This window comes from Epinephelus moara, chromosome 21 (genome assembly GCF_006386435.1).
Source record: "Epinephelus moara isolate mb chromosome 21, YSFRI_EMoa_1.0, whole genome shotgun sequence".
In the NCBI taxonomy this organism is placed as follows: Eukaryota; Metazoa; Chordata; class Actinopteri; order Perciformes; family Serranidae; genus Epinephelus; species Epinephelus moara.
In genome coordinates, this window is record NC_065526.1 from 28,582,147 (window position 1) to 28,602,184 (window position 20,038).

At 41.5% G+C, this 20,038-nt stretch overlaps 1 protein-coding gene across 2 annotated transcripts in view; it reads left to right on the forward strand.

Annotated features, from left to right (window-relative positions):
* LOC126382521 (neuropilin-1a-like) overlaps nucleotides 1-20,038 on the forward strand; it is a 98,628-nt gene that overhangs the window by 16,016 nt on the left and 62,574 nt on the right. For both annotated transcript variants that reach the window (XM_050032428.1, XM_050032429.1), the window contains one exon: nucleotides 11,673-11,854. In XM_050032428.1, coding sequence (XP_049888385.1) covers nucleotides 11,673-11,854 — 182 coding nt within the window. The remainder of the gene's footprint in view (nucleotides 1-11,672; nucleotides 11,855-20,038) is intronic.

Consider the following 20,038-nt stretch of genomic DNA (forward strand, 5'->3'; position numbering starts at 1 on the left):
CGTTTAGACACTCACACTAAGTTAAAGGGACAGTTCGCCTCACAATCAAAAACAGATATTTTCCCTCTTACCTGTAGTGCCATATCTCAGTCTAGATTGTTTTGTGTGAGTTGCTAAGTGTTGGAGATATTGGCCATAGAGATGTCTGCCTTCTCTCAAATAAATTGGAACTAGATGGCACTCAGCTTGCCATGCTCAAATCACCAAAAAACATAAATTTGAAAAACTCAACAGCAATGTGTATTTCCAGAATTAATGATCTGGTTACTGAAGATAATCCACAGAAATTGTCATGAGCAGTTTTATGTAGGAACTATTTTCTTTCTACCAAACTATACCCACCAACCGTATCACCGTGCAGAAGGAAGAGTGCAGCTACTGCTAGCTCACCTAGCATCACTGAGCTAGCTAATGTTACAGCTCAGCTGAGGAGGACCCCATTAGGCTAATGCCTTTCAACCATGATTAGATGCACGCTACCTTCTGCGTGGTGATATGGTTTGTGGGTGTAGTTTGGTAGAGAGAAAGTAGTTCCTACTTGAAACTGCTCACATCAAGGTCTGTGAATTATCTTGAGCAACCAGGTCATGATTTCTTGAAAGAGCTGTTGCTGTTGAGATTTTTTGAATGTATTTCCTTGGCGTTTTGAACACCAAAAGCTGAACCACAATCTTTCTCTAACTAAACTACTTTTGTTGCCTAAACCTAACCACTCACAGGACACATAATGCCAACTCTAGTCTCCAGTGTCAAAGTCAAAACATTTAGCACATTTCTGTCACTTAAAAAAAAGTTGGTTGGGAATATAGTCCAGGAAGCAGTTACAACATAATCACAATGCCATTGGGAAAACAAATTAGCATGAAATAAAACCTTTTTGCAAATCTCTCCAGAACTTGCAGGTAAATTTCACCCTCATCCACAATGTTCGACCGCTCCCTTTTCTTGTGTCAGAGCTCAATCCCATGCTGACTGCTGTCCCATAATGCTTTAAGAAGAAGTTCAATTGATTCTCATAGTAAATGAACAGGGGCTGCACTGCATTTAGTGAGTCTTAACACTGTTAGGAAAATAGTCCCCCAGAAGCAGAGAAGTATTTTTTATGAATACATGTGAGTAGTTACGTAAATATGTGTGTACTTGTGTAAGCAGGAAACTGACTAAGAGTATTGGAGATGACAAGCTGTATTCATGTGTGTGTGTGTGTGTGTGTGTGTGTGTGTAAGAGGGAGAGAGAGAGAGAGAGAGAGAGAGAGAGAGACAGTGAGAGGAAGATGATTTAGATTTTTTGGTTAACACGGGGGAGGTGAGAAACGGGGAGGGATGGACTGGTGTGCGTGTGTGTGTGATGGCAGGTGGCGTCGTAGTGTGTTTTCTGCTTGCGCGCACACACACACACACACACACACACACACACACACATGTGCCATCTGTAGCCTTCCAGCAGAGCACAGAACGACTGGTCGGACTGAGTTTATCGGCACTAAACCACAGAAACCACTCATGTATTACAAAATCGGAACATTGTTGCCTACAGCTTCTCCTGCATGTGTGTATGTATTAGTGTGTGTGGATGTTATTACTCACATTGTGGGGACAAAAATCTGCTCGCACAGTCACGATTTTGGGAGTTACCTTCCAATTGGAGACCAAAAAAATGGTCCTAATAAGGTAAACCATTTAATTTTGGGGTTAGGGTAGGGTTAGACATGTAGTGGTTATGGCAAAAATTACCATACGTCTCCAGGGAATTAATGTAAGTCATCATAATGCCTTCCTCCATGATATAAAAAGGGTGAGGGTGTGTCCACTTGTTTCAGAGAGGATAAATCAGAGCACAGCATTACACCGAGTAAGGTCTTTTTTTCAATATGCAGTGTGGCGAAGCTCTCCCATATTCATATGGAATTTTATGGGATTGCTGAGCACCAGAAGAAGTCTTTAAAAAGTCTCAGTATGATTGTGAAAAAGTGACCAAAGAGCTTGAAACAAGAATCTGTGATGATGATGATGGTTAGAAAGGCTGCATTGCATTAGTTCACGTACTCTGATTTAAATGGAGGTATGGCAGACTGCTGTGTAGGATACTAAGAACTTAAGAAATGTTAATTTAGCAAATTATTCTTGTTCGCACTCGTTAAATGTGCTTTAGCATGTAGTGTAGTGTGTGCTTAGATATTGAAAATGCTACATGACAGCGCTTTCACACCAAAAAATGACAAATAACAGGAAACAGGAAGTCCCAGAAGAGGAGGTCATCCTGAAACTGCTATGAGCATGTTTTCTTTTTCTTTTCTGCATTTTTGAACCTCTTTGTTTTACAAGGCAGCTTCTTCTGTCCATGAATTAAATTCAGTGGCTTCACATTAACAAAATTCTAAGACAGCTAACAGGGCATGCAGACAGCCAACAGCATTTTAGCTACTTTAAGTATCAGTAGTAAACCTAAATCTGTTTCGGTGTCAGACCGTCTGAATCAGACAAAAAGCTCCTTTCTTAAGTCACGTTAGCCTCAATGCACAGGGATTGTAACTACTTGTTGCACTTTGAAAAAGGGGCATGACCGCCTTCTCCTGAAATGGAACAACACACACTCTCTCTGTGTTATTGGCACAGTCGCTCTTTCTGTCAGCAACTGACTGCTACCAGTTAACACCTTTTTCCTGAGGTTGTTGAAAGCCATTCTGGGTAATGAAGGAAATGACTACATGAAGTAGAAGTAGATGAGGCCTGCTGGGGGGAAAGTGGGCATGCCAAAAACTTTATTGCGATACTTGATCAGACTTTGACTCCTGAAAATGTGGTTTGGGTGTATCCAAAGTGGAATGTTTCCTTCAAAGCCACATGGTTTACAGAGAAGTGCAAGTTTTTGGAAGAATCTTTTAATGTCTGGAGAGGAAGTTGGAGAGCAGACAGTGTTTGCACAGACAGATCCAGAGACGTGGATGGAATAAATGAACGACAGAGGGAGAGAGGTGTGACGCTGCTCTGCAGAAACACTGAGTCATCCCAGCTTTAGCTTTGCTTTGCAGGAGGTGAATGTAACAACAGCTCAAAACTTCGCCCCATAAATGCTGCCGTGATACCTTCCAGATGTGTGTCAAGAAGTTAGCCGCGGGGAAAACGCAACGCAACACAACACAACACAACACCGCGAGCATGTTAATGAGCCGTAGTGTACGAGTGGAGCAGGGCGAGGGTGTAGCTCGGTACTCCAGTAGCTTGGGAAGGAGGTGGCAAGGAATTCAGGGCTGTGTGAAAATTCCTCTTCTCTGTCTGGATCTGATTTATTTAAAGAGATAATCTTCCACATCCTCATTTGTGTTAAATTTGGTAACACTGTGGGTGCCAAGTGGTCACTGCTTTGGTCAGCTTGCTTTACACTTACTTACTGTATCAGAGGGTTTTTTTTATAAGATTTCCACTTTAATTAATTTCTGTAGGTGTTTCTTTATTTCTGATCAGCCATTGTGGAAACTGCTGTGAATGCCAACTACCTAGTATTTTAAATAAAGCAATATTACTGCAGCTTGAAGGATTAAGTCAACCGTGTAGTTCTGGTTTCAGACATGGGGCAAACTCTACAGTATGTAAATGCTATGGACAAAAAAAAACTCAGCTCAAGGTCTATTTAAGCCAGGCTCAGACTACAATAGTTTTAAAATCCAGTTTTGAAGTCGGGTTGCATTAGGGGCATAAGAAGACACTTCACAGATGTTCTCTCTGATCTCAACATGCACACACTGTAAAATGTGAAAATAATGGCGCATCACACTCTGCAGGATATTATTAGGATAATCGCACCAGAGGGAGCATAAATGCACCACCTTACGTGATCTCATTTGGCAGCAGATGTAAAGAGCAGATGTAAGATGTGGTGCGACAATTTGGTTGAATGTTAGCAATGCTTTGCAGGGAGAAAACCAAAGCAGAAGGCTAAATGTGTCTGGGTGAGAAAATGGTTGGGGAGCTATCATGGAACTGGTAACCTGTTCCCATCCCAACTCCGTTTTGTCAGTGGACCAAAACGCCATATATGATGCGCAAGGTAGCCTCCTGCATTAGTTTTGGAGTTTTTCACAAAGCATGCCTCAAAGGGCTTTACTGATAGTAATTTCAATTCAATGTCAATATCAGTTTGCTCTATAAAGTCCAATATTTCAAATCACAACTAGCCTCAGAGGGCTTTACAGCATATGATATCCCTCTGTCCTTGGACCTTTACAGTTGATGTGGAAAAGCTCCCTAATGTGAAGGCATCCGTTGGCCATTAAAAACTGATAATGGACACCTTGTTGGACATTATCCCTTACTTTACTACCATAGTTTCCACCAGAGTCAGCAATTGCTGCTGCTCAGTGCGCATCATGCCACCGCAAAAGGTGCCTCTGTGCATCGCTATCTGCCGCTGAGATCACTGACAAAGTGGTGCTATTTGATGAGTTGGGAGCGAGAACAGTCTGTAACTGGAGATGTCTAAACTGTGAACACTGTTAGGGCTTCTCATGCATGTTTTCATAAATGTTGAGGTGGGGTTTTTTTGTGCATTTATATCAAGCTATAAAATAAAAAGAAGGTTGAAATCTGGTCATTGTGCATTCAATGATAACAGTCTAGCAAGAGTTTCCTTATTATTAATGTTCCAATGCTACTGAAAATTGAAATTGACTATATATATAGTTTTGCATTTGCGTCTTCAGCAAAATATTTTTTCTGTGAAGAGAGCTGCCCTTTATTACCTTTTGTTTGATTGATGTTCAGCATCTAGTTTGGAGTAGTTTTATATTTGTTTTACCTGAGAAGCATGGAGACTTGGTTTCCCTGATCAATCAGTTGGTTTTAGCCAACTTTTTAGCACTTGGATTTGCCCCGAGAGGCAAATCCAAGTGTAAATAGATCCATACAATAATAGCTGAGTGTGTTGATGAGCTTATCTTCATTTTTATCAACTCTGAGCTTTCTTCATCTGGATTATTGTGGATGAACAGTAAAACCCCTTTTCTACCATCAGGGAACGGGTTCTGCTCCAGTTCCCACAGCTAATTTTGAACCATGTTGAGCATTTTGACTAAAAATAAATTGGTTCAGATCCTGAAAAGTTTGTTCTCAGCTGGAACCAAAACATAGTAGGTTTTCCTTAACCTGAAGCGTGAGCTGTGACGACATCTGTGGTATGTGATATTCGAAAGGGTGGATAGAGTTTTGCACACAACAGTCTTCTACATCTTCTTATCATTATTGGTTGGTTCGTGCCTGTTTTTTGAATGAAAATAAATATCTGTAATGACAGAACAAAAGCTCCTGTAATCATTGCGATCCACTGTCTGGCTACTACTGATTACTTGTTGTATAATGTGCTTTGTCAATGACATCCTTGTTTACAGTTCCATTCAACACCCGTGGAAACACAGGCTGGTTTCGCTAGATAGCACCAAGGTTCCAAAAGTCTGAGCAGATCTGGTTCAAGAACCAGAGCTAATGTGGGGGAAAGGGTCATGAGATATGCTGTTAAGTGAAATTCTAGTGAGTAAGTAAAACTGTAATTGGAATGAGCGTCACACATCCTCTCTTCCCTGGTGTAAATTGCACCCGTGGGTAAAGAACATCACTGGGGCTTGTTCTCAGTCAAAACAGCAAATTCAAAGCTTCCATGAAATTAAATTGATTTGGTGTTTTTTTATATCAGTTCATGGTGTAGAGTTCCTCAACCCACATTTTTTCTTCCAGATGTCTAGTTGAACCAACATCTCTTCCAGATACAGCAATTATTTTATACATCTCTTGACCTTCCCTCACACATCCTGCTCTTGGTTGCTTATTAAGTTTGACATTTAGCCCACTTGCACTTACTGTTGTTTGCATCACTGTGGCTAAGAGTGCCGGGTAATGGCATAAAATGTTAATTTAAACATCTGCTGTTGGGCCCCCAGATGGAATGGCGATTGTTTTGCCCTTGAGCAAGGCATTTGCTACGGACAGCTGCATTTGGAGGGCATGAGTAGCCGGTGTTGTTAATGAGTGCTGTGAGGGGATGAGAGGAGGCTGCAGGGCTGCAGACTGAGAGACTCTCCTTAACTAGAGTGTGAAGAGACAGACCCACTTCATTAAACGGCCTGTCTTGGTAAACACCGACTGCCTCCAGGACTGGCTGCAGTGACTGAGTGAGTGAGTGTAGCCATCTGCATGCAGCCACGAACACACACACATACACACACATACCATTTCTCTCTCCCTATGGCTCTTATTTTATGAGCCTCCGTAAGACATGGCAGGGATGGAAGAGGAGGGGGAGTCAGTTGGAGGTTTGTTGCTATGAATAAAAATGCCATCACCTAAACATCACCGTCGGCTCTAAGACTTTACAAGTGAGCACTTAAGTCCATTTCTCAGCGGGCGTGTAAAGCTTTCAGCGAACACATGGAGAATAAGACTGAGAGACAGAAAAACATAAAGACAGAGATGGAAAGCGGAAGAACAGATTTTGTTCACCTCCAGCTCAGATACCTCGATTTAAACATCGAAAACATTGTTTATGCCCTGAGCTGTCAGCGCTGCTGATACATAATATGTGTAAACAGACCTGCCTGAGAATGACTGTACGCTAGACAGTGTGGAAATTTACCAAATGTACATGTAATTGTTATTGTTGTTTATTAATCTTATTTGATTTTCAAATTTTCAGAGGATGTAGCTGCAGCAGTGATCAGAACTGAGCTTATAATGCGTCTTCATCTTTATAGGTTTGATGCTGCTGGTGATGAATTTGTATGGATTGCTTTAATGCAATTTTAATTGTTGTGTGTTTGCTACCTGCAACTTATCCTGTATGGTTGGGTTAAATTTTGCTGTATTGATCAGGTCTGGTTTTGGTAGTTCATTTAACCCACATTGTTTTTAAAAAGAAGGGAAAAAAGGAGGTTAACGCTGTACATCAATGCAAGTAGTGCTGTTTAGTGTAGAGTGGAGTTACAAATGAATGTGAGCATCATATCAAGGGGAATAATGTCAACACATTTGGGTAAAATACATATGTATTATGCAAAAATTATATCACGAGTGACCTCAGTGCACCACGACCTATATAAGTTGTGTAACAAGGCACGAACTGTGGTCTGCTATTTGACCCGTCCAACCTACACAGTCTTTCTCGCTCTTTACCCTACATCATTTGCTCTCAGCATCAAGTATTACTGCATGGATTTACATTGGAGTTAATTGAAAGCCTGGTGCATCTCATAAACACGCCAAAGGCTGCAAAGCATCTGTATTTGCTGCCCTGGGAAAAAGAACGGGCTGAAATCACATGAGGTCCCCTGGCAATAGTAGTCCCGTGCAAATAGGACTTAACGTATAATTACATTTTGTAAATTTAGAGGTGGCTTGGTGGTCTGTAGTGGTCCAAGACAAATAACAGCAATGTCCTCAGATCGCATCAGGCTGGGGACATTTGTCGCATGTTCCCTTTCTCTATTTCCAGTCTGCGTCTTTACTGCAATAAAAACAAAAGACAGAAAGCTCTTCTCACGTTTAGACATTGGGCTTGTGTGGATTAAAGCTTTTTAAATGTGTAGTTTTTGGAAATGTCTCAAAGATTTCACAAAGCATTTCAAAACCTGAGGGTTGTAACACTCTGTCTACCTCCTCCACCCGCTCAAAACATGAGAAACCTTAAGGTTTGAGTTAAATAACCATAAAAAAAATCACTACATTTCAGTTTTCAACTTCAAAATAATACTTACACAATTTTGTTCTGAGTGATATAATGTAGCTCCGTCTGTCTACCTGCTCCCCATGTATCCAGCAGTTACACACAAAGACACTAAAACACCATGAAATCAAGATGTCTGTGACAGATTTGAGGAGGAAAAGACAAAGTTCCCACGTCCAACTCATGAAGAAACTCTTTGAAAACCACCACCTAACAAGCTTTCTGTCTGCACGCTAATGTTGTTAGCTGTGAAGAAAATCAGCAGCCGAATTCCTTGAGTCTGAGACAAGCTGACTGTCTGCGCTTTGCCCCAGACCTGCTGAGGAAGTTTCTCACCGTGCACGAACGCTATAGGTGTTTTTTGTCTTTTCTGGTTCAGCTGCAGCAAACGTTCTTCATCTGGCTCGGTCAGGAGGCCTGTTGTTGAGTCTTTGTTTCTGTAGGGAAGGCTCTGGTTAGACATACATTCCACACATTCTTACCTGGGAGCTTTTACTGCTGATCAGCAAGCTGCCATGCTGTGGGGATATTTTGATACTCTACCCAGCTTCCTTAGGAAAACTCTCAGTTCTCTTGTCAGAAAGGTCAAAGGTCAGTTTCAACACAGAGATCCCAAAGCTGGTATGGATTTTCTGTCTCGCTCAAGGACACCACAGCTGATATGGGCACTCAAGAGGTCCTGCTTCTCCATTGTACTGCTTTACCCTTTTCAGCTCTAGATACTCGCCAGGCAAAGTTGTTTCCACAGCTGGCTGCGAGAGGAAGACACTTGTTATATTGCATAACATGTTCTGAATAATATGCTTTATTTGTATAGCACTTATCAAAACAGTCACAAAGTGGCTTCAGACAGTTTGGCAATAATAAAAGACAAATGTATAAACAAGGAGAATGTCAAATGTGAAGATCTCGGTGAAAGAATGCCAATAAAACACTTAAAACCAGCGATGTGAGGGCTACAAATAGTTTTAGAAGTGATGTGCTGTAAATCCTTATGTTCCACATAAGACGCTCCAGAGCCTTAATGTCTGAGGCATCGCAGACTACATTGTTTCCACTGGGTTTTCCCATCCTGAGAGTCAGAGGGGGAATCTGAGGCTGGGTCGGGACTGTATGTCCGCACAGATCTGTTAGGAATCTTTCCAGTCTAATCTTAGCCGTCCTGATAATATCAAACATGTCAGATATGTCACGTGTATCCTGGTATGCAAAGTCATGAACAGGTTGTAAAGTGTGTATGGGGATAACAGACAAACAGGAAGTATACAGAGAAATGAGTTTTCCATAGGAGAAGTCCTGACAGCAGTGATTTTACAGCTTGCTGCAGTTATCATTACAGGAAAGTCTGTTTATAAAACTCTAAAATTCTCCTTTATGGCACAAATCGTTATTATTCAAGTGCATTTTTCAGTAATATCCCTCAGCTTGTCATATCAGAGCAGGCCCTAATTTTCCTGCATTTCCCAGAATGACTTAAAGATGAACCCTGAACTTGCGGCACTTACCTGTGCAAGGTTGTTCTACTTGAGAAAAATGTTTTTGATGGACCCAAAACAGCATGTTTTTGTGGCTGCATTGCATCTTGGTCTATTGAGGCTACTGTCAGAGCTCAAATGGGTCTCTGTTTCCTCAGTAGTGAATCTGACCTTGTATGATTGTTGAACATAAATACTGTATGTGTGACAGTGGGACTGACACTTACCTTTGATTTACACTTTTGTCCCTCTGAGGGTTGAGGGAAAATACCAAAGCAAACAGTAAAACGCACCTAGAAAGTTAACATCCATTATTATTTTTCCTTCTAGTGCAATGGTTCCCAAACTAAAGTCAATGGCTGTTCCCAAGGCCAAGAATTAAATAATCTGAAAAAGGGAACAGCACTGTTTGCTAGAAGAATATCCAGGCATTTAAAGGGTAATGAGCCAAAAGGTTGAACATTGATTTAGAGTAAATTTTCTAACTGAAACACAACAGTTTGTCAGGTTTTATACCCCTCTGTTTGCCAGGGCCCGGTCATGTTTCATGTTGCAGTCTGGACCCTGTATAACCAGCCATTTAGTCGTGGACTCACCTTGCAACTTAGTATATGAATCCTCCAAAGGCTCTGTGATTCAATCAGCTACAGTGCAGCACAGAGAGAGGACGGGAGGTGTTTATTAAGGCACACACTTACATACATTACTCATACAAACACAAACACACACTTTTGAGTTACTCGTGGACGTAAAAATGCACTTAGACTAATGTTATTAATTTGCAGAACATATATACAGTGCATACATACAGAGGCATAGAATTTGGAGGGGACTCTATTTTGAAAATATGCTTTGTTCTCCACTAATAATAACATGAAAAGTAGCAGAGGAGTCATATTTGTTAAGGAGATTTCCACCATAAATAAACTGGTGCAGCAAAGGCACAAATTGGTGCATAAAAACTCCCCAGAATGGATTAAATTAAGTGTTTGATGCTTAAAATTCCCTGGGGGAGAACCTCAAAGCCCCCAGTTTCCTATGTCCCTCACACTGTTGAAGCAAAACCCACACCCTTACATACATATCACAAGCACATCAAGTACGCCACATGTGCCACATACTGTAAGGTGCAAGTTACTTTCAGAGTACACACTTGAGATGTTGTGAAGCGGACAGTGGGTGGACAGAGGGGTGTCGGCTGGTAAAGGATGAGGTGCTGCAGCGGAGGTGGGAGGTCCATACAGACAGCAGAGACTGATGAAGTCTCTCAGTGCGCTCAGTGGGATCCTGGGAGCCTCCCCGTGCTTCATTCTGCCATGTTCATATTTCTGTTCGCTGCCTCGCTCTCTCTCCCTGACTGTCCCTTTCTCAGTCACTAGGAGGAATCACTTCTGTCCGATCTCTATTCACACTGCACTTTCCTAAACCTGATGTATGTTTTTTATATTTCCTCGCATAAACAGTAATAAAAAAAAAAATGCATGCAAGGTCATTTTTCACTTCAGATGTGGACCAGTGGATATATGTTACACTTATGTGGTCAGATATCTTACTTGTGCACACAATCTGGAGTCACACTCACATGTTCCTCACACTCTGATCTATGGATCTTGTTCTTTCAGATTAAATGTACCTGGCGTCAAGGTGTCTCATGACCTGTATGTGACCATAAATATCGATCTTTTCACCACGCAAAATAAGGAAGATGAGCAGATGTTTCCCTTCCCCCAACATACATTGAATAATTCACCATACAGCTGCTGTGTCTGACAATTTCCCTCTCTGTGAAATGCTCACATTGCTGCTGCATCATGGAAATCGTCCATAATTCACATCATCGAGACAGCTGTGCTGATTTAGAGTCCCAGAGCAGCATCAGCTTTATGGACGAGAAGACAAAACATTGCAAACAAAGCCAATCAGCTGACCAGACTGGTATCTGGAGGAACGCCTCAAATCAGTCCAAATCCGGAAGCACTCATTGTCCAAAACATGTCTGAGAAAAGCAGACAGTTTCACAGTTTGGGTGTGTCGTCTAGGCTTCATTAGCAGCCTGTAACAAAGTGTGTATTCACAGTACATGTTCATACATGACAGTGAGTCAAAATGTTTGATCCTACACTTCCCATAATGCAACTTTAAAGTATTTTATAGACCCTCCATGTCTCCAGTTTGTAACACTGGCTTTAATGGACTTTCTCATGTTAAACCAGTGTAATGACTCTATAAATTGCGAGTTTTTCGACGGATAAATTAGGCTCAGACACAACAATTACTCATGCATATGTTCAGCAGCTGTGTGCATTCAAGCAAAGACACATAAAACACTTTGGAGGAACAAACACCAATGCCCTGTAATCACCTGCTGCAGGCTAATGTTGAAAAGAGAAAAATAATTATGAGCTCAGATTCATGCAAAGATCATCCCATCTGTATTTACTACTGTATTTTTTGCAGCACCCTAAACCTGTGTCTCCTCTCTCCTCTAGGTATGACTACGTGGAGGTTTACAACGGCGGGGATGAGCTTTCGCCCATGCTGGGAAAGTTTTGCGGGAAGATCGCACCGTCTCCGATCATCTCCAGCGGCAGCCAGCTCCTCATCAAGTTCGTCTCTGACTACGAGACACACGGGGCGGGATTCTCTGTTCGCTACGAGGTCTTCAAGACAGGTGTGTAGCGGTCTGTGGTTTCATTATGTAACTGCTGAAGTGTCCTTGTTGTAGCTGCTTGTGTTGGACAGCAGCATCAGCTAAAAGCTTTAACTAGAGCAGAAGCAGAGCTGCAATTGCTCTGCTGTTTTCTACACACTCGGCTGAATGTGATGAATCGCCTCATGGAGAGCAGCCAATTTAAATTCAATTGTAGTTTAGCCAGGTTTCCACAGGTTTGTTGTGGAGCTGTTGGATCAATGGCACGCACAACCTTGTTACTTTCTGCTATGAAAAATAATCAGCAGTGAATACTTTTTTTACATATTTTAGGAGGTACAAGGGCAGCAGGGGTGATAACTAAGAAAATTATGTGGTAATTCCTCTCCTGCTTGATTTTAAGGGAAATCGGGTGTCAAACATCCTGACATTTATGTGCAGAATTTTGCCACTGGACTCACCAAGTTAACGGATGAGATCTGCACAGCAAGAAATAGGATCTGAAATAATCATTCACAGAACACACATAGCACCACACAAGATGCACATAATGGGATTTGCTGGATCAGACACTCAACAAACACTCGGCACAAGTGACGACTGCCTCCACGAATTCTGGCTCTGTCCACCAACACCACATTTCTGGGAAGAAGTAGCCACCATATTATCCCTGTTCCTTGGCTGTAGTATTCCATTATCACCAACTTGACATGTGTTTGATACAAATTACAATACCCCTACTTGTGACCCTGACTATGCACAAAAACACTATACTTAAATGAAAATGTAGAGGGGAAAAAATCATCAACTCTTTTTTACTTTTAGATTTTTTTTTCTTTTAAATTTAAAATTATTTAATTTCTATTTTTTTCCTTCTTCACTGCTGTCCCCTGATACTTATCTGTGTCCTCTTATTTGTTGTAAATCAGTAACATCGGTACATCTTTTGCTGGCTTTTTTGTATTTGTTAGCACGTCCATATTGTCCACATGTGTGTGCACTGATTGATGAATAAAGAGGAGAAGAGAGTGAGATATCTGCACAGTAACATTGCTAAAAAGATGTCTGACAGGCAGCGGTGTGATGTAATTTATACCAGAGCACACCTATGATGCGCGCATGTGTGCTTGTGAACGGTTAAGGGTTGAGGTTATGTAGGGAAAGCACTTTTACATACATTAGTCACCTGTTAGTGACCACACAGTGCTAGTTGGACTTTCATAGTTTCATCATGTTGAAAATATAAGCCTATTTAAGCATCTAGCTGAACTGTAGTAGGCCATAGGTTACAGTTAGTGTGGCATTCAACAGTGAAGTATAGGTGATTGAAAAGAAATAGTTTGTGTTTCGAATGATTTCATTTACTTACTTGTGCAATACAGCAAAAGAAGCTGTATTTCAGAGATCTATTCTGAGGAGGAGCTGCAGGGCAGGCAAAGATCAGGCTCATCTAATAGGCTGGATTATAAAAAAAGTAGCTAAGCAAGCTTTTATTTCCTGCAGGCACTGTGGATGCAGCACGAGGTGGCCGAGTTTATAAGACTGGCTTTGTAATGTCTCTTTGCAAATGTATCACAAATAAAGAAACCATCAGAAGAGTGATGCATGTTTCATATACGGTTAGCTATAGACAGGAAAAAAATCACTGTGCCGCTCATAGATGTAGATTTAGGGGGCCACACAGGAGACATGTCCCCCTCAATGTTTAAAAACATGTGCAGTTTGATAAAATTAAAGACATTTACACCATAAATTGGTGCAAAAAATTCACCACAATGCAGGAAATGAAGTGTTGAGGTTCAAAATTTTCTGGTGAAGGACCCCTGTCTCCCTGTTTAATATGTGACACGTCCTTGGTGCCACTCAAAGCAGCTGCCAGCAACTTGTTTGACGGACTGTTTTCTTGCGTGATACTCAGTGCATATGTTGAAAATGTGAATCACTCAACACATCTTATATGTCAATATGACAACTTTGACCTTTCCATTTGTTTTATTGTCAATGTTGCATGACATACGCTTTAGTTGCTTTGATAATGGGAACTGCAAATATTCTGTCTGTCGTTCTGCTGTGATCTGGCAGTACTACACCTATGCTGACAGGGCGAGAAACCCAAGTGGTCAGACGATAATTTAATGGTGATTTAGACAATCACCACCAAAATATGTGAACCAAGTAATATAACAATTGAAAACTGCGTGTTAAGAAATGCAATACTACTCACACAGTCTAAATACTATGAATTATTCTGTATACTAAATCAACTTTGCGCACCGCAGAATGTTTTCTTACTCAAATCATGGTCCTGAAATAACTTTTCAGAGTATATAGGTTAAAACTGTTTCCACACTCATGTCCAAGGTTGTCCAAACAACCAGACCCTCTGGTACACTGACCTTTAAGGCTGCAAGTTATATAAACTCAAAGACCCAGAATGCTATTGGAGGAACAGTGAGTCCCAGCTGAGGGAGGATGCAAGCAGGATAGACCTACATAAACACTGCCTGTCAAGGAAGGAACCTTGCTCCCGTGTCCTACATTTGTATTTGCTCTTCCCTCTTGGGTCCACTTGAGTATCTGCCAAACGCCGAGTCTCCTGCGACCACTTCAGTTTCCACCAATGGGGACTGGAGATAAATCGGGTAAAAAGGGAACATGCGATTACGTGAGATTCCTCTTCTTTTTTTTTTTGTTTGCACCCCTGAGAGTAATAACCATTCACAGAATCACAGGATCCAGGAATAAGAATCCCCAAGTGGACTTGTGTTGAAAGTATTGTAATATGAAAAATGGATAGGCAAGTGCTTTTCTGTATTTAAATGAGGAGTGAGGCAATAATACGAGTAGGGTTAGGGGCCCAATTCACTCTGCAGCTCCTCCAGGCTCTGCACTGCTTCTGTTCTCTCTACACTACAAAGTGCGGCCCTACTTCTGATACACCTTTCAAATCTGCTTGTATCGACTTTAATTTCAGGGTGCAAAGTGAAGCCGTGACTGATGAATGACAGGATGTTATTAGAAAGTCAGTGTAATAAATCTTTAAAAGTAGGTCAGAGGAGTATCGGCTTAGGAGGAGCGTTGGTCTTGAACATTTTCCCGGTGGGATTTTTTAAAGATACAGCTTCTACGTAGATGTGAGATGATTTATATTTGAGCTTTGATCGCTGATATAACGATCAAATAGGGATTTAAAGTACATTCATAGTACAGTTTGGGTCACAATGCCTTTTACTTTCGGAAGAGGTGAAACTTTATATATTTTTTTAATGAAACAGACACCTATGATGGTGGTGAAAGTTCCAAGAGAAGTCTAATAGAACAGGGAGAAAACATCATTTTCGACAGGTATATGGGATTTTCAGAGTAAAACAATTAAAATTATCTGCAAACAGTTAACAACAATATGACTTTATTTCAGACACACAGGTCAATGTTAGTTTAAAGCTAAAAAAAAATAAAATAAATACAAGGACAAAACAACAAAGTTAGAGCCAAAATGAGCCCTTTAACCTACTGGATGCTGATGTGATTTTGACTGTGTTAAAACACTGTACTGTTGAAGGGTCAAAGTTCATTTTTGCCTTTGGAAACAGCTGCACTAATCTCCATAGGGTTCATTTAGTAGCTGTTCTGGAGCTTTCGATCACATTATCCTCAGCTGTTTGCCCAGGTTTCATGGATTCATAGATTTCAGAATTTCCGTTTTTATTTTGGTTTTTAAAAACTTGCTGAACAATTAACTTTAAATCTCAGATTTTACTGGACAAACTCCATCACACCAATGTGGATCATGTGATCTGATCAAAAGCTCCACGACAGCTGCTACATAAACCTTGTGGAGAGACTGTTTGACAGTCTGAAAGATTTTTAATAAGTCTGAATCAGCTCTAAGTGGATCCACGCTCTGACTTTATTGTATTAAAGCAGTTAGCGCGTAAATAAAATGAGTGAGTTTGATTCTCTCATGTTGTCAGGTCTGCTGGTCTGAACGTGCAGGGTATGAACTAAGCATGCATGTTAGGTCTGTGTGTCTCAGCACGCTGCTGCTGCTGTCCCTCCCTGTGTTTGTCAGAGAAACAGAGTGACTGTTTTCCTGTTGTTGTTGAGCACGTCCGGTGCCGTCGCCTCTCTACCGGCTACTGTTCAGCTGCAGGACGGACGCCTTGGAACAAGCTGGGAATTTTGCATGTGTGTGTGTGTGTGTGGCTTTGACTTGTGTGTCTTCTTCATGTCTTTTGTTTGTCTCGTGTTGCTACATGTGTGCCGATGTCTGTCTGTTTTTGCAATTTAATGTGTGAATCTGTGTGTGTGTGTGCAGCAGACAGGTGCACGGGACCCCAGGCTCATTTAGCTAATGGGCTGTTTGTCCTTGGAGGCAACAGGGGTGACCCGCAGATGAGATGGATGCTCTGGCACAGAAGAGGGGCTACGAAACTAGGACAGCACGTGTGTGGGGGGAGAGTGTGTGTGTGTGTGTTGGCCTCAATATGGGTCCTCTACCCTCTAACAAGTTAAAAACAGCACTTGTACTCACTCAGGTAATCCCCCTGCCATGTTGCTGCCTTCCTTCTCGCCACATTTAAAATCCATTACAGTCTGAGCAGCATATTGAAACTCGCTGCTAAATGGAGCTGCTGCTCTGGTTACAAACAGGCTTTTACTCTATTGAGACCTCCCTCTTTGTCTCTCACGCTGCCTGTTTTTGTCCTCTGATCTCAGAATTTTTTTATTTATTTCATTTTTGCGTCTAGTAGTGAATCAAACAGTAAACCTCGGAAGTGTCAGTACATGATCAAAATTATGACATTTTAGGTATCAGACATGCAAGCGTATGGAAAGAGAAGGCGTAAAATAATTAAAAAATATAATCACTGACTGACCACTTTATACAATGCAGTATTTTCCGGAAAAAAAAATATAAAGTATAGATTCATATCAATCATGACCCACCAGATGTGTGTGGAAATATATTTATCTGCAGAGACTCTGCCCTGTTCTGCCCTCCATGTTTTAGATGCTTGTGGCACACTCTTTGCGTGCCGTCGGGACCGTAGCATCCAGGTGGCACGCTATGTAAAGACATAGTGGAGTAATGGCGTCCTCAGCAGAGAATGAAGTCACGTTCCTGCTGTGGGTGTTGATATTTTAGCATCGTTGTGGTTTGTTGTTGTAGACTCTCCAGCTGTGCATGCACGTAACTGCATGTGTGTATCCCACTGGCTAGCTCTTTGCTGCTGCTTTGCATGGCATATGATGGTTACCGCTGACATGTGGAGGCAGCATCAGGGAAGCATAGCACCCACCCTCCGGTTCCCCCCGGTTAGCACCATTAGCCCTGTCAGCACTGTTGCCGTTGTTTAGTGCTGTTTATAGAGTTAGCACTGTTAGCTGCTAACTGCTAACTCAGCCTCCTCCATGTTGAAAACCATGTCCAGACAACTCATAAGCTCTTAATTTCGCATTTAGCCCCTTTGGAAGCAAAAAGCAATCAAGAAAATTATGATGGAGCCAGAGCTGTAGCTACACACTGATATAAAGTCCTCTGTGTTTCTGGGACTTGAGAGATTTAAATTACCTGAGGAGCTGATTTGGATTTTTAAGGCTTATTCTTATTATAGTCATTAAATATGGCTGTTTTTATGCAAAACAAATATGATTAATTAGACACTATAATAGGATTAAGTTTTCACCAGAATTCTATTCTTCAGCACTCAAACAACTGAGCGGAGAGATAAAGTTTACATAAACAGAATTAAATTAATAAATGTTATGTTATTTTTTGTGTATTTCTTCGGGGCTGGTGATGATAATCTTTAATTGACCTTATTAAACTTAGCCAAGTTTTAGTTTAGCTTTATTCAGAAGTGTATGCTCATATGAGTTGTTTTTGGAGTTTGCTTAACGTCTGCTTGGTTTGTGTATCTGTCTGTGGCATCATCCCTTCGTTCTTTACCTCTCCTCCCTTCTGCTCGTCTCTTTCTCCTCCACGTCTGTCATTATGATGAGAAAACCCCAAAACACCACCACAAAAAGCCGTAACCCTCGTTCAGATGGCAGGCTCCATTCGGCCTTAAAGACAGTTCTTGGCAATAGTGGGTAAATCTTTGGACTAATGAGCGTTGGGCTGTAAAGCCCTGGCACATCCGACTCTCATAACCATAACCATAACTCCACCCTCTGCTGACCACAGAGCACATATCATTTATAAATGATAGCCAAGTGTATCCTCTTCAGCATCCTGGTACTATATTTGCACCAGCTCTTTGGTTTTATTGCAGGTTTCAAACCAGAAACACATGTCTCTGCGGCTCAGTCGACGGGAGGTGGGAATTTTTTTTTTCCGTCTTTGGGCCACAGCTGATTGAAAGGTCACTGATAAAAGAGATGAAAGGAAGAAAGATGGACGGACAGAGAATGGAAGATGTTGTTTGGGAGGAGTACACGCTCGCATTAGCGGCATAACACAATCTATGCAACATCCTCGAACAAATAAGCAAACACTGTTGCATATGGCACAATGATTTTTTTGGCCTGCTTGATCTTTTTAGGGGGCAGCTTTGTTTTTTGGGATATTTAAACAGCGACAATGTTTTTCCACCACTAAGGAGGTGATTTTTTTTCTTTGTTTTCCAGTTTTTTCCAGATGAAATGAACTTTGATAGACAGTTCAGCCGCAGGGAATTATCGTTAAAAGGATTCGGATTGTTAGAAGGATTTCGGGAGTTTAGGCACTGGTTTAAATGAAACAAAGCCTGGTTTAAGGTCTGCGGGTTCTGGTGCTTTCTAGTTTAAAACACTGTTAATACCAGCGGTTTGTATGAAGTCAAAGATTTATTCCACTTCTAAGATGTTTATTTGCTTGTCTTCAGATCAGAAGGTGCTTTGTTGCTCTTATCCACAATGCTGAAAAGAATCAGCTGGTGATGGGCTCAAAGAACGACCTACAGTGGCCCATGAGGTTCAGTTCTCACAGTAATGCGTGACAGTAAATGTCATGCACATGTGAGTATTTTTAGTTTTATTTTCCAGACATTATATGGACTTTCAAGGATGTTTTTGCCCTGAAATCACATTAATGCTTGACCTTGATAGACATAGCTTCAGCGGCATAGACTTCTCATGAGACGTAGATTTACTCAACCCATCTGCACATTTGACACACACACACATACTGGAAAGTGTGCCAGCTGAGCAGGATCGAAGCCTGCCTCATCTCTTCCACATCATTCATCATGTCGCCCTTTTAATGACACCACCTGTGTCAACAGCAAGGGGTCCACTGGAGTGTGTGTGTGTGTCTGTATGTGGATTCATGTTTACAGGCATGCTCGGATAACACGCAGGTCACATCTGGCCTGGCAATACAAGAATCCCCATCCCGCATACACACACACACAGAAAAAAAACACTGCTTGTGCCTCCGAGGGATGCTTGACCCTCATCCGCGCCTCGTGTCGTCTTTCACCCACAGAGATCAGTCACCGTCTTGTAACCTCGCTCATGTCACTTCACGACAAGAGAGGTGTGAACTGCCAACCGCCGCTTGACTGATGTGAGCCGACGCAGAGATTTTTCATGGGTAGCATCGACAGCATGGATGTGACTGTGGAGAGAACAGCTTGTGTGCAAAAAAACCCCAAAAAAAGAAAAAAGACAATGACATAACAGCTGCCGCGTTCACCCGCCGCTCTGTTTGTACTTTTATCAGCAGACATTTATGTCAAATGTTATGTGTTGAAAAGGCTTTAATTTATCATCCTACAATCCGGAGGGGCATGTGATGCTTGTGAGGAATAATGAGGTTTTCATGCAGCTACAGTGGGTGTTTTGTGCTGTATGTAACTGCAGTTGTGGTGAAAAATAGTATTTACAGGGTCTCTCGTGCGTAATGTTCTCTGTGCCTGTGTAAAAGTATGAACAAAGTGCCAGCATGATCTCAACACCTTTATCATCACATGCTATATGGTAACCTTGCAGACATACATGCTCCAACAAACTGTCCTTCTATGTTGCAGATTCATGCATGGAAATAAATATAAACGTTGCTCTAAAACATAAAGATTAACCTATCTTAAACCCACATACAGCCTGTGCATTGGAAGTAAACACAGTGTGGAAATATACCCCATTATGTACTTTCAAAATTAAAGTCTTACTTATTCAGCAGTGGATTTTACAGTAATTTACAGTGCCCTTTTTTCATCA